A 26,833-nucleotide genomic window follows, 5' to 3' on the forward strand; every position below is an offset into this window, starting at 1 on the left:
TGATAGCTTTCAGCTGTTAGCTGATTCAATTAACAATTAGTTGTAACTGTTTGTATTAACTGTTTGACATTATTTGTTTATACATAAAATGATATGTTATTTTTTAAAATATTTAATTTTGTTCATTTTGGCTAGAAATTTATGAGAATTTTTGTTATTAATTATTGAAAATTATAAAAATATTATAAAATATTTATTTTTATTTTTATTATTTAAATCTGAGAAAATTATTTTTACTAAAAAATAATAATTTTTTATTGAAATTATGTAAAATATAAAATAATAAATCTTTCGTATATATATTTTTATTATGTTAATTATTATTTTAATATATATAAATAAATTAATAACCTTTGTTTTTTTTATTTGATTTAGTTTTAAAATTTTGTATATTTTACAAATAAAATAATTTATATGTAATAATTAATAATAGTAATTATTATAAATTTACAAAAATAAAAATACAATTTAATAAATTAAATATATTAAAAATAATTAATAAATACTGCTATAAAAATATATTTATATGTATAAAATAAATAATTAAGTTTTAAGGGTAAATAAGGAATAACCAAATTTAAAATGAAAAAGCTCTTTAAAAACGTTGGGTAGACGAGCTTTTCAAAAATTAGATTTTTAGGTTAAAAAACTGTTTGAAAAAGCTAATTTACCAAACACCTAAATTAATTTTTTTGACTAATCAACAGCTAAAAAAGCTGTTCAATAACCTAAAAACTCTTCAAAGCCTGTTTCCCAAACACCCTCTTAGACTTTTTAGCATATTGGGTTGTAGCAGATTGGGTTGCTTGTATAGTAAGAGTGGGCTGCTTGTATAGTAATATATCAATAGACCACAATAGTATAACAAAACTAAAAATCATTATAATAAGAAAATAATGTCAATAACATTGTTTCATTATAAAAAATTATAACTATTTGGTAGGGTACGAATTTTAGTAAAAATAGTTAAAAATAATATATATATATATTTTTTTTATAGTTAAAAAATATATATAAGTAGTATTTTTTTTATTAAGAAAAATAAATAACTATTTCTTTTATAACAATTAAAAATTAAACATAATGATATAAGTTATATATAAGTAGTATTTTTTTTATTAAGAAAAATAAAATAACTATTTCTTATATAATAATTAAAAATTAAACATAATGATATAAGTTTTAGGGCGTGTTTGGCAATTAGCTAATAGTTGTTAGTTGTTAGCTGATTCAATTAGTGATAGTTGTTAGATGTTTGATATTAGTTATTTATACGTAAAATGACAATTGAGGACATTTCTATTTTATTTTTGTTTATAATATATTCAATTATTTTCTTTTGATTTTAGAATGATTAAAATTTTTTGTTATTATATTGAAAATTGTAAAAGTGTTATAAAAATATTTATTTTTATTACAGTTAGTTTTAAAAAATAATATATTTTTATTAAAATATATAAATAGTTTTTTCTATTGAAAATGATGTAAAATATAAAATAATAAATTTTTCATGTATATATTTATTATGTTAATTATCGATTAGTTCATTATATTTATAATTTTCAATAAATTTAATTTATTTAATTTAATTTATTTTTAGTATAAAATTTATATAATGTAATTTGAATATAAAAATCCATTATTAATATTTATATGTTTTATTTTATGTTGATTTTAATAAATTTATATATTTTACAATTAAAATAATTTTTATATAAAAATTAATTATTTTAAATTTATAAAAGTAAAACTATAATATAATAAAATATTATAATATAATTAATAAATAATCAAAATATATTTATTTGTGTAAAATGCATAATAAATTTTTAAGAGCATAAGGAATAAAAATATTTTTAAAAAAAAGTTATTTCAAAACGCTAGGTAAGTTTAGGTCAAAAAATTATTTCAAAAAACTAATTTACCAAACACTCAAAAATTGGCTAATTGGACCAAAAAGTTATTTTAGCATAAATTATGTTAAATGGGTTATGTTTATGTTTATCAGTATTGGCGGTAGCTTTTTATCCTTATTAATTTTTAATTTGATATTTTTTAGTATATTTAAATATTTTCAAATTTTTTAGTCTGTTTCGTATTAGCTTCGTTTTTAGCTTCGTTCGAATTTCGAATAATCTAAAATTAAATCAAGTTAACTCGAACTTAACTTGAAAAAAATCTTATTGTGTCTAACTTTAATATTTCGAGTAAAAATTTGGATTTGTATTTAAGTCAGACTCAAATTAACATATTCTGTTATACTCATAGCTCAAGGTGATATGAACACGATCGAATTAACACCCCTATAAAAATATAATCGTAAATAAATAACACATAATACAATAATATACCATGCATACCTATTATACTATATTAACATACATAAGTATATATATATATATATATATGCATACGATATAATTAGCGTTAAAAATAATTAATATTTTTATTAATTAATTTTATAATATATAATATAAATTACTTGCAATTAAACACATTAACATTTTGTCTGGCTTACCTAACTTGGTTAGAGTAATTTGTATTAATCGGCATATTATTAAATTTGGAAACAAAACTCTAATTTTAACACTAAAAATAATTAAGACATAATATTAGTGACAAATTGTCCCCAACCCTAAACAAAACCCTAATTTTAATTTTTCAATATTCAATCAAATCGATCTTCTATAACAGAATTGCCAATTCACAAACACACAGAACAGATTAATTCTTAAATTGCACTGCTTAATCAATTTCCATCCTCATTCCCAATGGCGAAGAAGCAAGCGCCACCCGAGAGAACCAGAGCCAATTCCAAATCCCCAGCCAAGAAACTAGTTCAAACCAAACCCGGAAGAACCAGAAGCAGACTAAAGGTTGCCGATGAGGCTATCGCGGAATCTCCAAACGGGAACGGCGAAGAGAAGAAGGGATCACGGAGCAGGATCGGAAAGGCGAGCGTGAAAAGGAGGATTAAAGAGGACGACGACGACGAAGGCGACTGCGAGAATGAGAATGACAATGTTCTGTATAGGCTTCCAATGAATCGCGTTAGCCGGATTATCAGGACTGAGAATCTCGATATCAGGATTTCGCAGGAGGCTGTCTTCGTCATCAACAGGGCTACGGTACGCCTTTCAGTTTTCCCCTAATTGCGATGATTTAGGGTTTTTTTTTTTTTATTGTTTGCTGCAATTTGGCAAACATTCCCGACAAATGCCAAATCCTCCTCTTTGATTTTTGTTGAATTTATTTATCTAGGGTTTAGGAAGCTGTGTAAGGTGAGATTGTTTCAGTGAATTCCAGAAGATTATGTTAGATGCTCTTCAATGATTTATGTTTCTGATATTATGCAGCAAAGAAGAATTTGGGTGTCATATTATGTTCTTCATGTTGCTTTTGGCAAAATTTTTCATTTGAATCTCTTTGCAAATATGATAAGAACATATTGGTAATGGAATCCAATTAGAGATTTAAGCTACTGGAATTGGTATCAAGTCAATTTCCATGATCAACCTCCTTCAAAAGTTTTTTACAAAGTAAGTGCAAGAAGAGGAACTATTACCTTTCTTTTGTTCACACTGTGGTTGAAAATATAAGTATACAGTGTTCGATCAATTGTTAAAGCAAGATTGGATTTCATGGAAACTTTTTCATTTTGCTTGCAAGTCATGTATGGTGTGTTTGTTTGTGGGTTTTAGTTTTTGAATTTTGATTTTTGAATTGTAAAAAGTTGAATTTGAATAGTTGTTTGATGTGATATAAATAGAGGTTGATTTGATGTTTTGAATGTAAAATAAATTTGAAGTACAATATAAAAAAAGAAAAGTAATTGTTTGATGTGATATTTTTGGAGGAAAAAAAGAATTTGAATAATAAAAACCTGTGTAAAACCAACAAAAGAACACAACTGTAGTGTTTTATTTACTGTTTTATGCTAATATGGCGTGCCCTCACTCTTTCTTTCTGAATCAATTGTGCCAAAAACTAGTGTTAGTCATGATGGTAGACGAGGGAAGGCAGTCCTCTGGATTCTTACGAGTCTGATTTGATGTGAAAATGCAGCTGTTTGTTGTGCAGAAAATTAGAGTGTCTTAGTATTTGAAATATTGTGTTGCCATCTAGATTTAGCATCTCAATAGCTTCAAATAGTAGTTATTTGCTTTATAGATCACAATTTCGATGTGTTGTTGAATGGAATGTATCTAAAGTTTGGCTAATCTTTGTGTTTTCTGGTTGCAGGAGAAGTTTCTTCAACTGCTCTGCAGTGAGGCCTATGCTCGTTCACTTGTTGACAAAAAGAAATTTGTGGCTTACAACCATTTGGGTACAAATTCCTCTTTCTAAGAACTTTTTCATTAGTTTTAGAAGTGTCAAATGCATGCATTACAATCATTCCCTAACAATATGCATAGCTTCAGATTCATCAAATAGTTTTTCGTTTTAGATTTCCCTTTTTATAGTATATTCTAAATAGAAAAATCTAAGATGAAATAGGTTCCACCAGAAAGAGTGGAAAGTATTAGTATTAGAGGTCATAGGTGCATATATCTCTGTTGTCACTTTAATGGACAATAGAAGCCTATGCCAAAACAGTCTAAAAGAAATATGTTTGCACTTTTTTGAGTGGGCGAAACTGAATGCTGCATGTATTCTCGGTTGCATAATGTGTTCACAAAATCTATCCATTATAAATCAATTGAAATTTTATGCTACTCCTCTTTAAATATACTTAATTAGATAATTGCAGCTGTCAATATGTCTCAAAACTTTATGCTTCGAATCATCCTCGAAACAGCTATTCAGAATTGTTCCTGTACAAGATAAAATGATGCTGACAGTTTCCCATAATGAATCCTGTAACTAGTTATTATGATCTTTTTTTAATAGAAGTATGCTTAGGAAGATGAAAGATCTACCTGACATTGTTTTGCAAACTCCATTCTATAACATAGTTGAAATGTGTATTATATAGAAAGCCCATACAAGTGCTGCATTTTATTGTCTACTGTTTCTTTAAGTTTTCACCTTGACCTTTTTTGTGTCATGTTCCTTTTTCAATTTCGGAGCTTAGGGCATGAAGTGAACGGGCATGTTTCTGAATTTTTAAGTATACTTGTGCTGAAAGTTAATTGAATTTATCGTACTTTTGCTCCACCCACTGTTGTGCTTCTTCCAAAATACACTTGTAGCATAGATTTAACAGAGTTTGGTTGAGTACTGTTGTTAATAACTACAAAATTACAATGGAGTTGTGAATAATTTTATTGTGTTTAAATTATAAAATGCAGTGTAGTTGAGGTATATGTATATATAGATATAATCATTTTTCACCAGCGTTTCTGTCTTGAGCACATTTTTATGAATTTGTCATGCAGCTTCAACGATTTCCAAGAGGGAATGCTATACATTCCTCTCAGGTATTTCATTCCTTCTTAGGCCATTCTTACCATGATTTATTTTACATTCTAACTCTGTTTTGTTCGTGTGCTTAGATTTTATTCCCCAAAAGGTGAAGGCTGAGGATGCTTTAGCGCAAATGCAGGAGGCAGAAGAACAAACTCCATCATCCGGGTGACTAACTTATTCTATATTGGATCATTCTTGAAATTTAATTCTGCAATTTTACTGTGTTTTGTAGTCTATTGTATCATTGACCAGTAAAAGACACATTGTAGTTACTATTTTGAGCTTTAGCTCCTTAGGCATGTGTGGTGCCGTTCGCGAACTATGGCATGGAAGAATAGGTAACTCCCTCCAGGAAGTCGGAAATATATAAGCTAACCCCCCTTTAAGATTATATAATTCATAATTTGTGTTGTATTTATGCTTTTGTTCCTTTTTGGAAGTTACAAATTAGATGTTTGAGCTATCAGCGGCAGCCATCGACTTGTGTTTTCGTAAGGACCAATGATGTCTGATACTAAGCTTAGGTTGAATCGAGTATCGAATGATTACGAGGGTCTGAAAGTTGTTTGTCTATGTAGTAAGGTCGCAAGTAGTTAAGGCATATATACCATACCAGTGTAGGAAAATAACTTATAATCAACTCATACATGCATAACTAATCTTTTTATGTTGTCAAGAAATGCCCACTTCTTTATTTTTATTTCATTGAAGCTTTGAACTATGATACATGCAATTTCAAAATGTCTAATGATGTCAATCAACACCAAGTTGATTTGACCTGATTAGCACTATAATTGCTCCCTATATATCCCAACATTTGATTTGATTTTATGTGAACCTCTATCTGTCCAAGACTTGTGTACCCACCAATCTAGTGTAAATGTAATCCAAAGAAGATGAAAAGAGATATTGTGATAAGGGACAAAAAGCCAAAAATAAGGGGAAAAAGATTGATTACCTTGGCTAGGAATGATAGAGAGAGAGAGAGAGAGAGAGAGAGAGAGAGCTGTCCAATGATTGACTCATTCATTCCCTGCTCATGTAGTAATGCATGTGCACTGTTTTCCTGTACTCTGCAATAAGGGATCTTTTATGAGAAAAAATTATATTCACTTGTCAATTTATTTATTTTTTCTATTTTGATATGTTCTACAACAAATTATTTATTTTTTTTTTTAGTAATTGTATTATCTATTTAGCATTATAAATACTTTTCTAATTTATAAAATATATTACATAAATATCATTATTTTTATGTCATATAATACTAACTGGGCTAATTTAATTTTTTTACCTTTATTTTTACTGCATCTTAATATAATATTAATATTTTTAAAAGTTTGTGCAAAAAGTAATTGGATATAAAGTTATGGGACAGAGGGAGCATTTAATATGACATTAAAAAAAGAAAAAAAAAAGAAAAATTACTCTAGATGAATTGTGCGAGAAAAAACCTTGAGGATTCTTCCATAAGGATGCTGCGGAGCTGTTAAGTGGGCTCTCGATGTTAGGTTCTGCAACACAACAAATTTTATTGATAGTATGTTGTTATTCATGATCAATTTAATTCAACACACCTAAACGGTGCCTACCTCCTAATAAGCTCTGAATCGACAAAAGAATGGTTCGGCAGTCATATGCTGAAGACCACTTCTCCTGTAACACAACAATACACCACAACCAAACCATCTCTATTCAAACTCAAACCAAATTTTAAACTCAAATGGAAGACAAATCCTTGATCATACCTGAAGAATGTCTAGACAAATATTTCCAAACTGGTCTATATTCGGATGGAAGCATGCCGTCACAAACTTAACTTGAGGCGGCTTAAATGGATAATCGAGTGGAAACCGTAGGGCAAGCTTGTAAGATAGACCTTCATACATAGTGCCCTTGCCCCCTTCAATGGTCCCAATCCAACTAAAAATGCTCTCCCCATCTGGAAATGCAGATACACCAAGATCCCCTCCGCTCATCTATTCAAATCAGACAACCATCAAACAATCGTGTATGTAACTACACAACATGAACTTCCATAAGATTATCGTGTATAAAAAGGAAGCTATAGTTCATCTAACACAACATCATAAGATTGTAATCATACCACAAGCCCTTTTCTTGATTACTCGATGAGGTGGGATCCTCGGTAACAAGAATTGTATTTACATTCTTAACGAAACATAGTAAATAACTATGATTCACATTTTAGAAAATGATGGAGCAATCAATACACGGTATGTAACTACCAGACTCCATCTTCCTCAACCTATACCCCGAAAAACACTTAAAACAATAAAATGAGAGTTATCCACAGAAAATGGCAAAGAACACCACAAGATTGCAGCGGCCTGCGAAAACAATCTTTTGATTTCCCAATAAGCCGGGATTGTCAGTAACAAGACTCGTATTACATCCTAAACAAAACATAGCATGGCAACTAAATAAGACATACATATTAGAAAACTGTCAGAACAATCACTATACAATTTATAAATACATCACACAAACAACATAATGGCTCCCTCAATCTGTATCCTAAACACAAAGAAACTGAAAATTCAGCTACAGAGAACATAATTTATGTTGAAACAAAGGCTATGCCACAAGAACACTAAGAACTTGCACTGTATTCCTGCAAGAAGAGATTTTGAACCCTATATGAAATATATGTTCTAAGTCACACTCATTCAATTTTGTTTTTGCACTATTTATCGAAATTTCTCCCTCATGGCAAAATATTTTTTTGTTCTCTATTCTAGACTCAAACTAATTCAAAATACCATAACACTTTCGAAACATAGCTAAAACATGCCCTTAAATTTTGATTGGTTTGATATGTACTAGTCGTTGAAAAACTAAAGAAGTTGTCTACATTTTTCCCATAAGGAATAAAATCAACATCTGAAAGTTTCCTGTAAATTTGAAGTTATCGTGATATTCAGTAATTTTCCATTATCCGTTATTCTTTTCTCTTCAGCTTTGGAACCATTTTTATGTTCTGGCAAGGTGGGTGTATGAGAAAAGGAAATTCATTCAAATTAACAAATTGAGAACAATGAAGTTACGAACACAGGTAATTTCCACAAAAGATGAAATTCGTCAGTTGACACTGAATCGGAAACTATTGTAATTAACAAGGAGAAGAGTAAGGGGAACAAATATCCCAATTAAAGTATCAAACATACCATGAGAGCCATCAGCTCCTTCTGTAACCTGTGCGGACATAAACAAAGAAAAGAAATAAAAACCAAACAGAATCACGATGATTAAACCAAGAATTTTCATCGATAAACTACCTCCAATTTCATTAAATAAATCAAAAAAATAAAAATCGAGAAGTAAGAAGCGTTACCTCTGTGTAACAGAATTAGTATCAACATGTTTTGGAGAAGCCACGAGTTGCTTCGATTGAGTAAGTAGAGATTGGTGTTCTTGGTGACGCGAGTGAACATCTTCCTCTTGTCGAACCTCCATATCGGAGTCGCAAAATTCAATGTCCTAAATTCCTCCTTTCCGGCGCCTAACTTTTTGGAAAAGATCTGATCGATGGATCAGTTGGTGGAATGGATTTCTGAAATTAGTCTTGGTTGGTTGGTTGGTTGGTTCCTAATCAAAATCTTGCAGTGGAATTGTGAAGTGTGGAACAGACAGACAGACAGACAGAGACACAGATAGAGAGAGAGATAAGAGACCTGAGAAGAAGAGACGGACGTGGAGAAGCGCAACGTGGAATGTATGCACTTCTTTAGGCTATATGCAAATTTTCGAAATCCGAATTTAAAAATAAGTACATTAAAAAAATAATTAAATTTCAATTAATTAAAAATATCTGCAAATATTTCAAATATAAATTTTATATCAAAACAAAACGCAGTAAAAATTAAGAAAAAATTACAAAAATACTTTCGAATGATGTTTGTACAAAAAATATTATATATATTTTTAATGTTAAGTAAGTACAAGGTAAATGTGATCTTAGAGGGAGACGATTAGATTCAATTCGGTTCACTCAAAATCGAATTGAATTTACTTGGGGCGTGTTTGGCAATTAGCTGGTTTGACTAGCTGATTCGATTAGCCGTTTGTATTAAAATGTTTGGTAAAACAACCGTTTGATATTAGTTGTTTATACGTAAAATAACAATCGAAAGACATTTCTATTTTATTCTTGTTTCTAATATATTCAATTATGATTTTTTGAGTTTAGAATGTTTAAAATTTTTTGTTATTAGTTATTGAAAATTGTAAAAGTGTTATAAAAGTACTTGTGTTTATTACAGTTAGATTTAAAAAATAATATATTTTTATTAAAATATATAAATAGTATTTTTTATTGAAAATGATGTAAAACATAAAATAATAAATTTTTCGTGTATATATTTATTATATTAGTTATCGATTAGTTATTATATTTATAATTTTCAATAAATTTAATTTATTTTTAGTATAAAATTTATATAATGTAATTTTAATAAAAAAATAAATTATTAATATTTATATTTTTTATTTATGTTGATTTTAATAAATTTATATATTTTACAATTAAAATAATTTTTATATAAAAATTAATTATTTTAAATTTATAAAAGTAAAACTATAATATAATAAAATATTCTAATATAATTAATAAATAATCAAAATATATTTATTTGTGTAAAATGTATAATAAATTTTTAAGGGCATATAAGGAATAAAAAATTTTTTACCGAAAAAGCTATTTCAAAACGCTGGGTAAGTTAGCTTTTCAAAAATTAGCTTTTTGGGTCCAAAAAGCTATTTCAAAAAACTAATTTATCAAACACCTAAATTAACTTTTTGACTGATCAAACAGCTAAAAAAAACTGTTCAATAAGCTAAAAGCTCTTCAAAAAGCTATTTGCCAAACACTCACTTGGTTAACCGAAAATTCGAATTGTGGTCCACACCTACACTTCTTCGTTCCTGGTAATTTAAAATGTTCTATTATTAAAATTAAATTTGGAAACCGACCTTCATATTTAAAGAAATAAAATAAAATAAGTAAAATTTAACTATATGTAGATTTAGATTTTTTTTAGTTAGGAATTTTCTTTTCATTTTAAATAGAAAAGAAAATTGATATAATGTTGTGTGAAATAAAATAAATATTTAATGTATATATATTTAAATACAATTAATGAATAATGTTAATTTATTTATATATTTTTTTAAGAAATATGTATTTAAATAAATATTCCTTCAAGTTGCTCTCCACTCAAAAGGATGGATGATCAGCGTATAAGTTGTATGGATGAAGACATGGTCTCTTTGGATCCGAATGAATTCCATTCAAAGAAGGAGCCTTATAAGAGCACAAACAATTATTTTTATTTGGACGGCTTCCTTGATGGACTTTATTTGCAGAGGCGAAAAAACCTACACACAATGGCCTTTCAATTGAGGGAAAAATTTCGATCCAACTACGTCTCTGAGCAATTGCAATGGTAATAGGAGAAAAAGGCTTCGTCTGATTACCTGTCATATCAAAATATTCAATATTCTATAGATAGGGAAGAGAAATGATCCAGTAGCTTTATTTGAGAAAAAGAAAGAAGAAGAAAAAGAGAAAAAGAGAGAAAATGTGAGAAAGAGAAGGAGAGAAAGAAAATAGAGAGAAAAAAAGAAAAAAAAAAAGAAAAAGAAAAGAAGAGAACCAATAAGAGAAAGTGAGAAAGGGAAAAGCTAAGGTAAAAAGAGAAAAAGAGCTTCTTCTTCTGCACCAAGTGGCAGTCAAGTATTTTTATTTTTTTTTATCCAAATAAAAATCCCTGTACTACTTATTTTCAAAAACTTCAACACAAAACCTCGCTAATGACAAAAAATCCTTGTATCAAAGAGCCACTACAATTGCTCTCGACTTCTCCTCCTCATTCTTTCCGCAATATTTTGTCTCTCTCCTTCAATTTTCTTATATTTTGCATTCTTAAAAAATTATACGCAGACAAAAAAACAAATTTAAGAAAAAAAAAATAAAAAAAAGGGGTAAACTGTTTTTTTAGTCCCGTAATTGGATCCTTTATCATTTTAGTCTAGTAGAGCCTGTAGCAAACTAGTCTCATAAGTGAAAAATTTTCGCTGTTTTAGTCCTCTGGCGCCGCAGACGCCCGCGTGGCACACCGGAGGTGACTTGTCCGCCAGGTGTCCCGCTAGGTCAACGACGCCTGACGGACACGTAGATTTATTATTTTTTTATTGTATCAAATAAAAAAAATTAAAAAAATACAAATAAAATTTAAAATAAATTAAAATTTTAAAAAAATAAAAATAAAATAAAATAAAAAATCCACGTGTCCGCCACGTCAGCAACACCTAGCGGACACGTCACATCCGGCGAGCTACGCGGGCATCTCAGACGCCGGAGGACTAAAATAGCGAAAATTTTTCACTTATAAAACTAGTTTGCGACAGACTCCACTTAGAAAACTAAAATGATAAAGGGTCCAGTTACGGGATTTAAAATTGAGAAAGACAAAGAAGCATGGGAACGGAAGAATAAGAAGTATAAAAAGGAATTTGAGAAGAATGGAGAAGGAAGAAGGAGAATCACAAACACAAAATTCAGAAAGGACCATCGCTCACCGGAGCTCGATTGGAGAAAAGCTCCGATGCCGACCTTCTTTGACGCCGGAAATCGCAAGTGTGGTGGATGGAGGTAATGATTTGGGAGATTCGTCCAAGTAATTTAGGAAAGATTCATCCAAGATTCTTATTAACGAAAGACAGGATTAACTAAGGTTCTTCAAGCAGGCATAAGGAAATTAAATGGTATTCCCGTAGCACTTGGAGTTATGAATTTTTAGTTTATGGAGATAGTATGGAATCCGTAGTCAGAGAGAAAATCACTCGTTGATTGAGTATGCTACCAATCAATTTCTACCTCTTATTATAGTGTGCGCTTCAAGGGGGAGGGCACGCACGTATGCAAGAAGGAAGTTTGAGCTTGATGTAAATGACTAAAATATCGTCTATTTTATATAATTATTAATCAAATATAAAGTTTTTTTTTACGTATCCTTACATCTCTTACTTCTTGTAGGGTAACAATTAGTTTTGGAATATTGGGGAATATCATTATTGGCGAGCCCAACTCCTGCATTGCATTTGCGGGTAAAAGAGTAATTGAACAAATATTGAATAAAGCAGTCATCGAGGGTTCACAAATCTCTTATATTTATTCTAGAATGACTTATTCAACCTAATCGTACCACATAATCTTTTACAAAGCGTTATGAATGAGCTATTTAAAGTGAATGTCTTCTTTCATTTAAATTGAAATTCTATTAGGCAGTATGGACTAAGTTCAATTATTTTATATGTAGCAAACAAGTAGTTAACTAGTCGGAATTAAAGTCACACACACAGATTTTAGGGTGCGTTTGATTGAGGTAATTATATTTTGGCTAAAATAGTTATAATTAGCAATATGGAAAATTTGTACTATTTTCTTTAGTGATTTAAAAATTGCATGAATATTTCTTATAATTTCAAAATATTGCACAAAATTCTATTTTGAGAGGATGCTATATAATATTTTTTAACAAAAATACAATGAAATTTCATACAATTTTTATGGAATTTTGTGCAATGTTATTTTATGAAACGGGAGAGAGACTCGTGTATTTTTTTTTAAAATCATACTGAAGTATGATGTAAAATTTTCAAACCACAAGTAGATTATAAATAATTTTACTTTATATTTTTCATCTTGATATTTGATTGTCTTTTTAATTATATTCTCATAACCTCAAATTTATATTGATCGTCTTAAAGTTCACTAATTGTCACAAATATAATTCTTGTATAATTCATATTTTATGTAAACTTTTTGTTTTTGTTTGCTTTATGTGTAAGCTTTAAGCTATTGTTCTGTATCTATTTTTTAAAAGGGAACCAATTACTATAATTTATTTGAATAGTGGGATGAAGAACATATGTTATATATAAAGAGGTAATTATCGCATTTGGTTCTAAAGGTGCATAAGTATTAATTTATATAAAAAAGTATATTCTATTATACCTATATATTTATATAAAAATTATATAATTATTATTAAGTAATTTTTAATATATAACTATTATATTATGATTATATATATATATATATTTGATTTTTAAGAGAATTTTGACAACTTTTTATATTTTTAGATAAAAATACTTATTAATTATATATTTTATATAAAATATAACTAACATTTTTTAATTTTGCAATATTATTTGATTAAATTTTTAATTATTATAATTAAATACAAAATATAATTTAAAAGCATAAATAAGTTATAATTATAAAATTTTATATATAATATATTCAATCATATTATTATCTATATTATATTTATATAAAAGGAGAATATTTATGTGTTTTTATGTATTTTTTCATTTTTTAAATTTAGTTCTTGTTGTGAATTTATATCCCGAATCAAAGATTTTATTCAAATAATATCTTGTATATAAAATACCAATTAATTAATAGTGGAAGCGAAATTCGAATAAAAACAAAATAAATATAAACTAATATCGAAATGAAATTGAACACTAATTAATAAGGTATATTAGAATTTTAGGAATTGAAAATAACACAAAAAAAATAAATAAATAAATAAACATACCTAGAACTTAATTACAACAAACAAAATTGAACTGAAATGAATCTCCCTATTTTAATTCTTCTCTGTTCTTGTTTCATTCAGCCACAGCAAACAATTCCATTCTGAATCGAATTAGAGAGCCACCGAAGACGATGATGGACTACCGGCGGACACCTTCCGGACAGCGGCGGTAGGCAGTGATTTCCAGAGACGATCAGATCGTCTTCCCTGGCCGGTCATCTTCTCGGACAAAGGGACGGATGATGTTCGACTCAGTTCATGGTGCGAATGGCCCAAGGTAACCACGAGTGCAAGGTGGAGGTTGTTAGAAATAATTCTCAAATCAAATATGTTACCAAAAGCGAATACAATAATTAAACAAACCTCATTCTTAAAATTAAATTTGTCTTTTAGATCTTCTTGTTCTTCAAGTAATCAATAGGTTGGAACTCTAGGAAAGTGGAGGTCAGCTCGACATTTTAAACCTCGACACCCACCGAAATCGGCGTAAGAAAAAAGTCTTGAACCTCACAAGAAAAACTATTCACTTGAATTTTACTTCGGCTCTTTTCTCTTAGTCTCTCACTATCTCACACGATTTTTTCACACTAAAAACTAATATGTTTTAACCCTCAAAATTAACTCAACGGGCAAAAGGTTTAGGCTTGAAAATAGAATAAAGGATTTGGGCCGATCCAATGGTCGGAGTAAGGAGTAGATCAACTTATTTTATTTATCGAGGGACTCGTTAAAATAGATCTCGGACGGTCAAATTTTTCAACTGTTCTATTTTTTTTAGTTTAATTATTCTTAATTAATTATGTTAATTCTGATTTTGGATAAAATTATTTTTGTATTTATTTATGAAACTTTGAAGTTTCATAAGTTTTGAATTAGAATTTTTTAATAAGAGTTTTTTTTTTTTACGCTAATAAATTTATTATTTCATTTAAAACAAATTCTATATAAAAAAATTAAAAAATAACATTATTTAGAGAAGATTATAATTAATACATAAAAAAATTAAAGAACAATGAACTATATTTAGATTTATTAATATATTTATAATTATTTTATATAATTAATATCATTAAATTTATTTTTTTCAATATAAATTAATAAAATATATATATTTTTTTATAATTATATTTAGTATTTAATATAATTTAATTAATATAAACTTTATACATTAAGTTAAAAAGAAATACTAATATAAATAAATTAAAACACTTTTCTCTCCTCCATGCGTATGGTATATATAATTACTTATGGATACCTTATACAATAATTAATTAATATTAATTCTTTCACAAATAATACACATATATTATCACTCGTTCATTCCTGCCCCGATTGTTTTCGTCAGCAGTGAATGTGTGTGATCGATAACTACAATTATCCATCTATCCATTCTATTAAAAAAGATTTATATATATATATGGAATAAAAGAAATAATACATATATATATATATATATAATCTACCTGATGATCCGATCCGATCCGATCCGAATGAACGGTCAGGATCGGCGGGCGGTTCTCTTGTCGAACGAAAAATCCCTAAGACTCCCAGCATCAATAGTACTAACTCTATACCTCTCCCGCGGCAATGCCTCCATCTCAATCCGGTGCTCGCCTTCTTTAGTGTCGTTGAAGAACAGCCTATCGTCATCATCATCGTCGATTTTATCATCCAACGGCGACCGTTGCGCCACCACAGAGCCACCTTGTAGGCTGTCGATATTATTCTCTGGAGCGGTGCTCCCGCCCCCGCGGTGCTTGTGGAGGAGGTGGACCGGGGACAAGCTGCCCAATGGAGTCGCTGCCCGGCTCGACATCGGGGTTGCTGCCACCGAGCTCAGCCGGGATTGATGCTTCACATGTTTTTTCGCCGTCTGGTGCCAGTTGCGCAACGCTGCCGCCACACGATCGTTGAATATCGTCGGCTTCATCGTCGATCCCATCTGAAAATTAATTAAATCGAATATTTAATTAAATAAATTTTTAATGTATATGTATATAGTAGAAGTAATTTGGTTGAGTGTGTACGGACCTGAGTGACAAGGGCGTATAGCGGGAGTGTCACGTAGGCGCAGAGTATTTGTATCAAAATCCTGTTTTATTCACAATTATATATATATATGATCATCTTAATTAATAAAATAAAATTAATAGCTTTAACCTAATTTTTAAATAAAAAAAATAACTCTTACATACCCCATCGAGATTCTGATCACGATATCCTCTACGTGTTCATGGAAGCATGAATGTAACCCAAATTCGTACTGTACAATTCAGAATTATATTGAGTTAATTAATTATATATATATATATATTTGAATAGTAACAAAAATACCCAAAATAATTAAATTAAGTTAAAATGAATAATTACCCAAGTCCAGGCAAACAAGGCCAGTTGAAATGCATTCTGTAATATCCAAATTGAATAAAGTTAAAATCAGCAAAATATATATATATATATATATTCTTTGATCAAATAATAATAATAAAAGGGTACCTGAAAAAGTACGAAATTGATGAGGTATAGGAGGAGGCGCGGTTTATTGAACCAGAAGAGGTCATCGCCGGGCTGGACCACAGGGACTCCCTTTACGACTTCACCTCTCTCCTGGATCCGAAGTCCCATTTTTGTAATAACCACTTGTAGTTTTGTTCCCACTAGCAATATTATCTGTTCACATTTGTTTGTCATTTTATTTAAAAGACAATATGCATGCAATCATAATACTCCATCTTTTTATATATGAGAAAAAATAGAAAAATTAGTAACTATACTTACAATCAATGGAATGAATGGTAGCCAATAGTAGGAGTACCAGCCTACGCGTACACATATTCCAAATTAATAATATTAATTAATTTAATTAATTAAATTGTTAATTAAATATACTCACCGTGGGTGTTGAAGAGCAGGAAGAGCACCGCGAAGAGCCAAATCGGAGGGCTGGAAAAGCAAACAATTTATTCATTTTCAATTTTAATAATTAAATTTAAATTTAGAATAAATTTGTTTCAGCATTCAAAATAAAATTACCTAATTCCAACCACCACTTTGAAGTCCTCTTCAAGCGATCTATTGATATATTTCTGAAAATCAAATTTGTTGTGGGTATTTGGAGACAGGTGTGCCTGAAAAATAAGTTACAATATAATAATAATAATAATAAAGTTAATAATACTATTAATTTAAAAGAGAATTACCATAATGAAGCCATGGCGTAGAGTCAGATAATCAACTTTAGGGACAGACCTGACAAATTGTCTAACGAAACTAACCTGCAAAAGAAGCAACAAAAAAATATAGCTCTATTTACATGTCATCTTTTTAAAACTATTATATTAAATAATTGATTTATCTTATAAAATATCAAGTGAAATATTTAAAACCCCAAAAGCTCCTATCTAAAAAAAAAGCAGCTGATTTCAACGAACATTAATGCCTCGATGAAACGTCAATAAAAAAAAAAAAAAAAAAGATTGATGATTTGCTGGTCAATGAATTGGTCTAAATGGGAATCAGGAAGTCAACAATTTGGGTCTTGAAAAAGTCAAAATTAAATGAAACGTCAGAAGATGCATAATTCGGGTATGAAGATTGAAGTCTGTCCTTTTCTTACAAATCAATCAATGATTAAATTGGCATTTCCTGATTTTAACTAACAATTCAATTCCTAAAAATCTTCCAGACAAAATAGAATTTTCCATCGTATTTAAAAACTAATAATAATAATAATAATCAATAAGTATGAAATTTGGGAATTATTATTACTATACATTTCAGGAATAATTAAATGTACGTATGCATGTGCTAATATTGGAACAAAAACAAATGAGGGATAATAATTCCCTAATTTTCAATGATAAAATAACATATTTTCAAAACAGGAAAAAAATAAAATAAAATACAAAATACATTTTCATGGATAATTTTATCCCAAATATGGGACGGACGGTGATATATATTTCAAGACATATATTGCCATTTCTAGATGGAAACTTATACACCTAAGTCTTATGCCATATCATATATATTTAAATCTTTTGTTTTTATCTTTAATTTTTAATATTTCAAGATTTCTGTAATTTTTCCTTTATTATCCATAATCTTAAAATAAAAAAGTCAATGGAGAGATAGACCTAAAAATATGCATGAAAAGTAAAGTAACAAAAAACAATTGGAGTGAGAGAAGAGGAACATAAAATTATACTCTATTTCTATATGGATTATATAATTTTTTTAAGGCTATTTATCAATAGTAACTAAAATAAACTTTATATCAACATTATTTATCAATAGTAATTTTTTAAAAGTATTATATTAAATATATATATTTTTTATAAAATATATCATCAAGTATATATTTCAAGTTTCACATCAAATATTATTTGTTTTTTACTGTTAAAATATTTTCAAAACTTCCGAGTAACAGAAAATTAATAATCAGAGAATATATAGTTAATGCTTAAGTATTGTCGTTTATAGAAGTTTTTGCAGAAAATACATATGCATGTAATGTAAACAAGCTATGACAAATTTGGAGCTTACAACCTATAGGTTGTTTACTGTATAATTTATAACAAATAAATTCAAATTATTTTTTATTATTAAAATAGGTCGATATTTATAAGTTCCCCGGGTATCTTTATTATTCCCCCGCCGTAGAAGTAAATTTTTTTACTCTTTTAGGTAAAAAAAAAATAGAAAAATTGGTGTTTTTTTTATTAAAATTAAAATTAAAATAAATTTAGATGACAACAAAAGAAAAAATAAAAGTAAAAATAAATTTAAATGACAAAGAGAATATAATATAATATAATTAATTAATTAATTAGTCGAGAAAACTTACAATCCAGAGAAGAACGGGAGTATTGCTCCAGAAGCTTAAGTGCCTCCTCCCAAATGATGTTTCTCTGGCAAACCGAAATCTTTCGGGATCTGCAATATCATCAAACAAATTAATTAATTAATAAATAATAAACAATACGTATGTACGTACGTGTATATATATATATATATATATGCATGCATACATATATCTACGTATATTATACATAGTACATACCGTGTGAAAATTGGTATTCTGCAGTTCTGGTTTCTTTTTCCCATGATTTCCAGCGTTTCATCTAAAACAGAAAATTTTGATGAAATGAAAGAGTTGGAGAGTAATCTAGAAAAGATTTGATGGATTTATGGAACAATACCTTAGCTCTCCCCAAGGCCAGCGTCGCAATACAGTAAAGGACATGGAAAATGGCGAGCACAAATATGAATATGTGCAGTTGATGAATCCCATCTGTTGATACAAATGGAACTTTCCCCTGAAATTCATGTGTTAATTTGCTTCCATGGTACCATTTTCATCCATGTCTATATATATATATATATATCATCAGAATTTCGAAAAGGAACAAAAGCAGAAGAAGATGCAAGTGCATTAAACATGAAATGATGTTTGGGAATAATTAACTATTCTGACTAAGAATTTGGGAAAAGTCTGGTAGTACCTTCTCGGCGCATTTGTCACTGCCGCCGGCGGCGAGAATTCGGCGGAAAGGACCTCCGGCGTCGGCCATGAGAAGCTTCCGGCGGTGTTCATCTCCTTTGCCGTCTTCCTGCTTGTTCTCTTCCTTTTTGCTGCACGGATGCCAGCTGTTACCAGCGCTCTTCGATATGCATATGTTCGAAATTGGACTTTGCCCAACCGTCAAAAGCAACGATATGAACCCCAGCAGCATCAATTCTTCACCAGAATAAGCAAATCGCCATTAGAATCCGATGAGTGGTAATCAAGCTCGAATCAATGGCTCACAATCAATGCCAATTAACAAACAATTAATTATAACGATAAGCAGTTAAGCACACCTGATTTGACCTTTTCTAGAGCTTCATACAATGCTCTTTTCTGCTTCGACTTTAACCACTGACATCATCCACAATTACACCAAAGTAATTAGTCAAAAAACCCTAAGATAAACGCAAATCACAACATTATAATAAAATAGGTTCCTGAATCCTTTCAACAAAAATTCAAAATCAAATCGTCGCAGTATACCTTTCCAATCAAATGAATTATGTACTCAATCACAATCGAAACCGCCACCAGGACGAAGCAAACGACCGCCACCGCCCACGTCGGCGTTTGTTCAAGCGATCTTCCCCCACCGCCGCCGGCCATTCCTGCACCTCCGATCCCCGCCGCTGCAACTCTATCCCCAACTATTCCAAACCGCAATTACACAAATTTCTGCTCTTCCGACGCACAACAACATCAATCAATCAACGCAATGACTTCAGCTCAGACTGCAGTCCTCGACAACAATTGGGGAGTGCAAGTCTCCCCAAATAATTAAATGAATCTCAGAACAAGGAAGAAAATGTGTGAAGAGAAGCGTATATGTACTTAAGGAGGACTTGATGGGAACAAAACGTTACCAGTAGGGGCAAAATGGTAAAACCGTGTGGGAAGACTTGGACCAATAATACGCGTGGGTGAAGAAATGGGAAATTCTTGACTCAATCAAATTCTTTTGGATGAGTTATGCAAAACAGAGACAGAATTAATAATTTTACACTATCATATATATATATATATATAATCAAAATTCCTTTTCCCTTTTTGGGTTTCAATTTTTTTTGTTTTGTTTTTAGTTTAAAATCATTAAGTTCGTTTTAAATATCATTTCCCCGACTCGTTATTGAGTGCAGTGGCTTGCTTTTCACCGGCACATCTTGACCGTTCGTTACCGTATTCTTAAGATCATTTTCATCCGTTGGATCTTTTTGCGTAGTTGAGCTTGAGCCCACGCATTATTTTGATGGGACGTTCGAATGTTTAGGGTGTGTTTGTCCGGTTTCAAATTTTGAATTGAAATTTAAATAATAAGAATTCTGAATTTGAATAGTTGGATAATGTGATATAAATAGGTGTTGATGTTATGCATTAAATGTATAATTAATTTTTAGTATAATATAAAAAAAATAGATGTTTGATTTGATATTTTTGGGGAAAAACTGGGATAAATAGTAAATTTAAAATTCAATCCCCAAACAAATATACCCTAAAATTAAAATTAGGTCACTTGGTCTTTTACGAAAGATTAAGAAAAATAAATATTTTATTAAAAAAATAATAAATATTTGAGGATATTTTTGTAAACTTTGTTAGAAATTAAAATAAATTAAGAGATGAAATGTAATAAAATTAATGGTATTTGTTGTAAATAAGTGTTAAATAGAGAGTGATAATTAACTATTAATTTTTTAATTTTACCAAAATTAGTAATAAAATAAATATAGCAAACAAATTAAAAAAAAAAAAAGAATACATTTCGGACGGAGGGATTATTATTTTTTCAAATTTGCGCAAAAGATAAATATATATATATATATATGTTCTCCTTATCCTCCGATAGAATTATATAAATCTTGTTAGATATAAAAATTAAACGTAATAGTTCATTCGTCCTGTGTTATTGTATACATATTTCAATCTTTGTCAGACTTGCATTAATGTATATATTTCTTTTTTTAGTAACTATGTATCTCTTGTTTCTATAAATACTCATAGTTTATCATCATATAATTATTTTACATTAAAAAGTAAAGACGTAATAGTCTTTACACTACTTTTAACTACTCACTACAATTAAAATACTATAATTTTTTTAACTTCGCATCAAAAGTAAATGTATATTTTATATTGAGACAGAAAGAATACTTTTTTAATAATGAAGTAGGGCATATAAAAAAATAAAATAGATGTATTTTAGAAAATTTATTAAATATGTAATAAATATAGTGGAATTAATAACTAAAAAATTAATAACAAATTGATTATTATTTGTTAAAATAAAAGTAATAAAATTGTGAATAAAAAATTATTAACTATAAATAAATTGTGAATAATTTTAGCTGATAATAAAAAAAAAAATTATAAATTAGTGTGTTTCTTTGGTTTCATATGAGAAATTTTAATTTTAGTTTAGTATTTATTAAAAATAGATTTGAGATTCTAATCCCTTTAGCATGGGAGTTGCAACATTAATTTCAATGCAGAATACTCAATAATATTAAAATAATATTTAATGAAATATTTTGTCAAAAAAAAATATATATATAAGAATAATTTTTTTAAGAAAAAAAACACAAACTTCAAATATTAAAATAAAAATAATAAAAAATACTCCATTTGTAGTACTCCGTCCCTTCATTTTGAAATGTAACACTTTTTTTTACACGAAATTTAAGAAATAATAGTATTTTAATTGCATTGGATAGTTAAAAATAGTGTCAAGATAATTTTGTCTTTACTTTTTAGTATAAAATTAATGATGTTGTGATATCCCGGCCTGCCGGCCCATAAACCACGCAAAGTCGGGTATGTCGAAATCGTAGACTGGTCCTACAGGTCAACACGAGTTCTTTCAGGACGTTTCTGTCCTCACTCATGTGCACCAAGAGAGTCTTCATAATGGGTCAACCATCCTGAAATTGCTTAAGGGAGAACACATTTAATTCTAGAGTTCTTTAAGTAGGACTTTCGAAAAAAATGTGCACATTGTTGATATGAATAGTGTATTCAATTCATTTAGTTACTATTCAATTTCAAATAGTCTGGCATCGGCTCATCCACGGGACTTGGCCTAACACTTACCCAACTTCGGGGGTATTACATTATCCTCCACTTAAAAATGCAACATCCACGTTGCATCCTAAGGATCTTCAACTGCTAAGCCCGTCATCCAACGGTTGCGGGTTGTCACAGGTTGGCTCTTATACCAATATATGTACGGACAATTGGGCAAAAATCCCTCTGTCCATTTATCATTTGGGATTCAGTCCCTAATGATAAAAAATTGGTCTCCACTCCCCCCTTTTTCCTTCTTCCTTCTTCTTCCTCCCTAATCGTATCTTTCTTCATTCTGTTTCTCTTCGCGCAAAAAATTCTTGTCAATCCGTTGTCCTCGTCCGTGAGCTCGAAAGCCACATCCCGCACAGGTAAGGTTCTTAATTGTTAGCCCGATTTTACATCGCCGCTTCTTGTCTGGTTCGATTGAAAAAATTCCTAGGGCACTCTCCGAATCCTGTTCCGGTTCCCTGTCGTCGGCGGTCGGTTGATTCGGTCGAAGAACTACCAAAGGCTGTCACCGGTTCCGTGGCCCGTATTTCTTGGTCTCCGGTGAAATTAGATGTACCAGGTGTGTTTTTGTGTCGGTTGATTCGGTCGAAGAACTACCGAAGGCTGTCACCGGTTCCCTGGCCCGCCTTTCTTGTTCTCCGGCGAATTTAGATGTACCAGGTGTGTTTTTGTATCGATATCTTAGTTGGAAAATTATTATTTGGAAGAAAATGTTTGGGTATTATTTTGGGTGATTTTGATAATAAATTTTGTTGTTATTTAGGGTTTAAGGGTAATATTTATTTTGTGAAATGGGTAATTTGTTGCTATTGAGGATCAAGACATTACTAGAAGGGAGACTTGGACTAAAATCCCTGTCAGTGTATTTTGCTTGCAATTCAGTTCCGTAAGAACATATGATTTTAGTGTATTTTGTGTAAGATTATCTAATCGCCCATACGACCTAATATAGTTCATACATTCATTGGTTGGATCGCTAGGTTCCGATGGACATGGAGCAAAGTAGTCTGAAATTATTAATTATATGTTCCTACGAAGGTGAGCATCATGTAATTCGTTTAGAAGAGGGCACCACGCTGGAGGATCTTTACCGGAATATATCGAAAAGATGGAATAAAGTGAGTATTGAGGCGGTAAAACTCCAATATATTGCACCTATTCAGAAAAGCTACGTGACGTTATTGTGTGACGATGATGTCGCCAATATGTGGAGAATGCATATCTTGTTAAAGGTAATGTTTGTGGATATGATTGCACGGTGCAGAAGCGAGCACCAGAGCGTGCCTCTCCGAAGCACGGTTGGACGCAGGTACGTTACTCATCATTTGTAATTAAGTAGTCTTTATTAAACTTTGTTATAGAATGCAGTCACAATTGTTCCTTATGAAAGAATGCAGTCTGTAAGCACTTATAATGCAGTATGTAAGAATGCAGTATGTAAGCACTTATAATGTCATGTTCAACACATCTAAAAACATATTGTTTATAGGTTACGTTAGTAATTATTCTTTTATGATATTGGCATACAACAATACCGTGGTATATTGTTGCGATGTTGTTTGTAGGTAGTAAGTATCCACCTCCGCGATTTTGTAGTAGCGCGGTGCAGAACGAACCACTAAAGAGATTGTAAAGATATGTAGTGGGGATATAACGTCTTGAAGGTATTTAACGATTTTCACTCCTTCTTCACACGCCACTGTCAATATCATCTAGCAATCCGGTTTAGGTAGGTGTACCATGATCGATGCGTTGAAATTTCTGTAGCCCATGGCATTTACTGCATCACGTAGCCTGCTGCGGTGAATAGATGCAGTTGTTCTTTTAAATACCCTGGATGACACGGTAGGTAACCATAGACACCGTGGACATACTCGGTTGAGTAAGATGGGTAACCCTGTTTTTCCATTTACTCTGAAAATATCTATTACCATATAAAATTAGAACTACTTACATCTGATATAATTTTCATTCTTATTATTGTATTTGTAATGTAGGGGTGAGGCCGAATGTTCTGGATTGAACGAAGATTGCGCCGATGGTATCTTTATTCCCGACGAAAGTACTAGTCTAATTGCAATGCAGAGATGCATTGTCGGGGAAGGTCAGACATTCAAGGGACCGCAGGAGTTTAGAAAGTTACTGAAGAATTATTGTATTGCCACTCAGAAACACTTCAGGTACCAAAAGAATGATTCGAGCAAAATTATTGCGGTGTGCATCGACAAAGGCTGTGGTTGGCGTATTTATGCATCCTTCCATGCTCGTGATGCATCATTCAGCATTCGTAAGTGCAATTTACATCACACATGCACTATGAGTCTATTGCAATCAAGAGATCATCCAGCAGCCGATGCGAACTGGATTTCTGAGGTGTACAAAGATAAAATACGTTCTATGCCAGCGTATAAGGCATCCGACATCCGGGAGCATATCCAAACAGATTATGGGATTGACGTGAAATATCATAAAGCATGGCGTGGCAAAGAGAATGCGATAAGGGCAATTAATGGTGGAGGTAGAGACAGTTTCTCACAACTTCCGTGGTACTGTCATGCACTTCGGGAGTCAAATCCGGGAAGTATTATAGACTGCGAAGTTGAGCAGGCAACCAAACGTTTCCAACGCCTTTTTGTTTGTTTAGGTGCATGCCGGCTGGGTTTTTTGAGGGGTTGCAGGCCCCTACTCTTTCTTGATGGGACACATATAAAAAACAAACACAAAGGGTGTCTGCTAAGTGCAATTGCAGTGGATGGGGATGATGGGATGTTTACTTTAGCATTTTCTGGTACGTAATTTGATATTAGCTACAGTTGTCATTTTGTTAGAATGCTGGGTATAGGTGTTCGTGTATGCTGTTTTCCATGCTCTCTTTAGGCACGTATGTACCCTTATACGTTGGAAACCTTTGTAGTTATTTGTGTTCTAATTTGTTGACTTGCAGCTGTGTCTACGGAAAATGATGAAAATTGGGAGTGGTTTTGCTGGAAGCTGCGATCTGTTTTAGAATGTGAGGGACGCACGGATTGGAAACAGTACACATTCTTCTCGGATCGGCACTCGGGTTTACTAAAGTCAATCTCGTGCGTCTTTCCCGGAGCACATCATGCGTACTGTCTCCGACACTTAGTGGACAACTTCCGTACCCAGGTATATGTACGTCAATATTAATTTGTAATGAACATCACTGGTTATGATCAGCCATAAAATGTCTTTTTTTTAGGTTATGCGGAGATACCCAATGCATAATAAGAAGCGATAGACCGCTGTCTTCAATAAGGCCGCCTATGCTCCGTTGAGGAGAGATTTCGAAAACCACATTAGTTCTGTGGTCGAATCAATGCCATTGGCCAGGGACTTCATTACCCAATCACACCCAGAATGTTGGGCAAATTCACTATTCAGAGGCACTCGTTGGGGAATAATAAATAATAACATTGCTGAGTCATGGAATAGTTGGGTGAGGTCCGCGAGGTCAATGCCATTCGTTGGAATGTTGGATACCATTAGAAGGCAAGTGATGGTAATGATGAATGAACGCCGCGAAAAGTCGGAGATAATGCACGAAAGGCTCTGTCCAAAACAGGAGAGCAAGTTGGCACTATCGTACATGGCGTCTCGACGGCTGCAGTGCAGTTCATCCTCTAGAACTGTATTCGAGGTAACAGATTGTAATGAAAGATACGCAGTCGATTTGGAGGCGCGCAAATGCTCTTGTCGAGAATGGCAAATGTTCCGATTGCCCTGCAAGCATGCCTGCGCTTGCATTGAAAAATGCAGTATGTCAATTTATGATTTTTGCGATCTTTACTATAGCATTGAATGCTACAGAAAAATGTACCAGGAGCCAATAAATCCCGTACCGACGCATGATATGGACGTGATTGTTGAAATTGGGGCGGACCAAATTCACCCTCCTCCGTCGTCTGTCCAACCAGGCCGGCCAAAGAAGCGAAGGTTCGAGTCCCAGCAGGTAAAGAATGCACGAAAATGTGGTCGTTGTGGGCGTCTTGGACATAATAGAAGAAGTTGCAAGCAACGAATAGATTAGCGAACCTTTTTTTCATTGTACATCTTTTTGGCTTCCAGGAGTATATATTAAGACAGTAGGTACATATTCAATAGCTATATTGTAATTGTTTTTTGTGTCTCTAGGATG

General features: G+C 31.1%; 4 protein-coding genes across 4 annotated transcripts; 2 read left to right on the top strand and 2 right to left on the bottom strand.

Moving 5' to 3' along the window:
• Positions 1-2,690: 2,690 nt before the first annotated feature.
• Positions 2,691-5,823, top strand: LOC127244320 (DNA polymerase II subunit B3-1). Its single transcript, XM_051264805.1, has 4 exons — positions 2,691-3,128; positions 4,243-4,327; positions 5,379-5,420; positions 5,496-5,823. The coding sequence occupies exons 1-4, from the start codon at positions 2,772-2,774 to the stop codon at positions 5,576-5,578; spliced, it is 567 nt and encodes a 188-aa protein (XP_051120762.1). The 5' UTR covers positions 2,691-2,771; the 3' UTR covers positions 5,579-5,823.
• A 266-nt stretch (positions 5,824-6,089) lies between these two features.
• Positions 6,090-9,138, bottom strand: LOC127244321 (uncharacterized). The gene is made up of 6 exons (XM_051264806.1): positions 8,765-9,138; positions 8,598-8,625; positions 7,158-7,388; positions 7,002-7,065; positions 6,864-6,923; positions 6,090-6,482 (listed from the first exon to the last, which is right to left on the bottom strand). The coding sequence occupies exons 1-6, from the start codon at positions 8,884-8,886 to the stop codon at positions 6,436-6,438; spliced, it is 552 nt and encodes a 183-aa protein (XP_051120763.1). The 5' UTR covers positions 8,887-9,138; the 3' UTR covers positions 6,090-6,435.
• A 6,154-nt stretch (positions 9,139-15,292) lies between these two features.
• Positions 15,293-20,412, bottom strand: LOC127244366 (MLO-like protein 6). Its single transcript, XM_051264856.1, has 15 exons — positions 20,089-20,412; positions 19,899-19,956; positions 19,541-19,776; positions 19,238-19,354; positions 19,099-19,159; positions 18,883-18,971; positions 17,237-17,311; positions 17,070-17,164; positions 16,930-16,979; positions 16,815-16,855; positions 16,533-16,706; positions 16,407-16,442; positions 16,232-16,299; positions 16,068-16,128; positions 15,293-15,978 (listed from the first exon to the last, which is right to left on the bottom strand). The coding sequence occupies exons 1-15, from the start codon at positions 20,209-20,211 to the stop codon at positions 15,535-15,537; spliced, it is 1,728 nt and encodes a 575-aa protein (XP_051120813.1). The 5' UTR covers positions 20,212-20,412; the 3' UTR covers positions 15,293-15,534.
• A 3,248-nt stretch (positions 20,413-23,660) lies between these two features.
• Positions 23,661-25,936, top strand: LOC127244435 (uncharacterized). The gene is made up of 4 exons (XM_051264983.1): positions 23,661-23,983; positions 24,672-25,462; positions 25,619-25,824; positions 25,898-25,936. Exons 1-4 carry the CDS (start codon positions 23,661-23,663, stop codon positions 25,934-25,936), a joined length of 1,359 nt encoding a protein of 452 aa, XP_051120940.1.
• Positions 25,937-26,833: the final 897 nt, after the last annotated feature.

The sequence above is a fragment of the Andrographis paniculata genome, unplaced genomic scaffold, assembly GCF_009805555.1.
Source record: "Andrographis paniculata isolate CXL003 unplaced genomic scaffold, ASM980555v1 Contig9END, whole genome shotgun sequence".
Lineage (NCBI taxonomy): Eukaryota > Viridiplantae > Streptophyta > Magnoliopsida > Lamiales > Acanthaceae > Andrographis > Andrographis paniculata.

Coding starts and splice junctions, on each gene's coding strand:
- LOC127244320 (XM_051264805.1), top strand. CDS start 2,772: ATGGCGAAGAAGCAAGCGCCACCCGAGAGAACCAGAGCCAATTCCAAA. Junction 4,328..5,378: donor TGTGGCTTACAACCATTTGG/GTACAAATTCCT, acceptor TTTGTCATGCAG/CTTCAACGATTTCCAAGAGG. Junction 5,421..5,495: donor ATGCTATACATTCCTCTCAG/GTATTTCATTCC, acceptor TCGTGTGCTTAG/ATTTTATTCCCCAAAAGGTG.
- LOC127244321 (XM_051264806.1), bottom strand. CDS start 8,886: ATGGAGGTTCGACAAGAGGAAGATGTTCACTCGCGTCACCAAGAACAC. Junction 8,626..8,764: donor ACTAATTCTGTTACACAGAG/GTAACGCTTCTT, acceptor ATGTCCGCACAG/GTTACAGAAGGAGCTGATGG. Junction 6,924..7,001: donor GATTCAGAGCTTATTAGGAG/GTAGGCACCGTT, acceptor GTTGTGTTGCAG/AACCTAACATCGAGAGCCCA.
- LOC127244366 (XM_051264856.1), bottom strand. CDS start 20,211: ATGGCCGGCGGCGGTGGGGGAAGATCGCTTGAACAAACGCCGACGTGG. Junction 19,355..19,540: donor GTGACAAATGCGCCGAGAAG/GTACTACCAGAC, acceptor CATGAATTTCAG/GGGAAAGTTCCATTTGTATC. Junction 17,312..18,882: donor CTCCCGTTCTTCTCTGGATT/GTAAGTTTTCTC, acceptor CTTCTTTTGCAG/GTTAGTTTCGTTAGACAATT.
- LOC127244435 (XM_051264983.1), top strand. CDS start 23,661: ATGGACATGGAGCAAAGTAGTCTGAAATTATTAATTATATGTTCCTAC. Junction 25,463..25,618: donor GTTTACTTTAGCATTTTCTG/GTACGTAATTTG, acceptor GTTGACTTGCAG/CTGTGTCTACGGAAAATGAT. Junction 25,825..25,897: donor TGGACAACTTCCGTACCCAG/GTATATGTACGT, acceptor TCTTTTTTTTAG/GTTATGCGGAGATACCCAAT.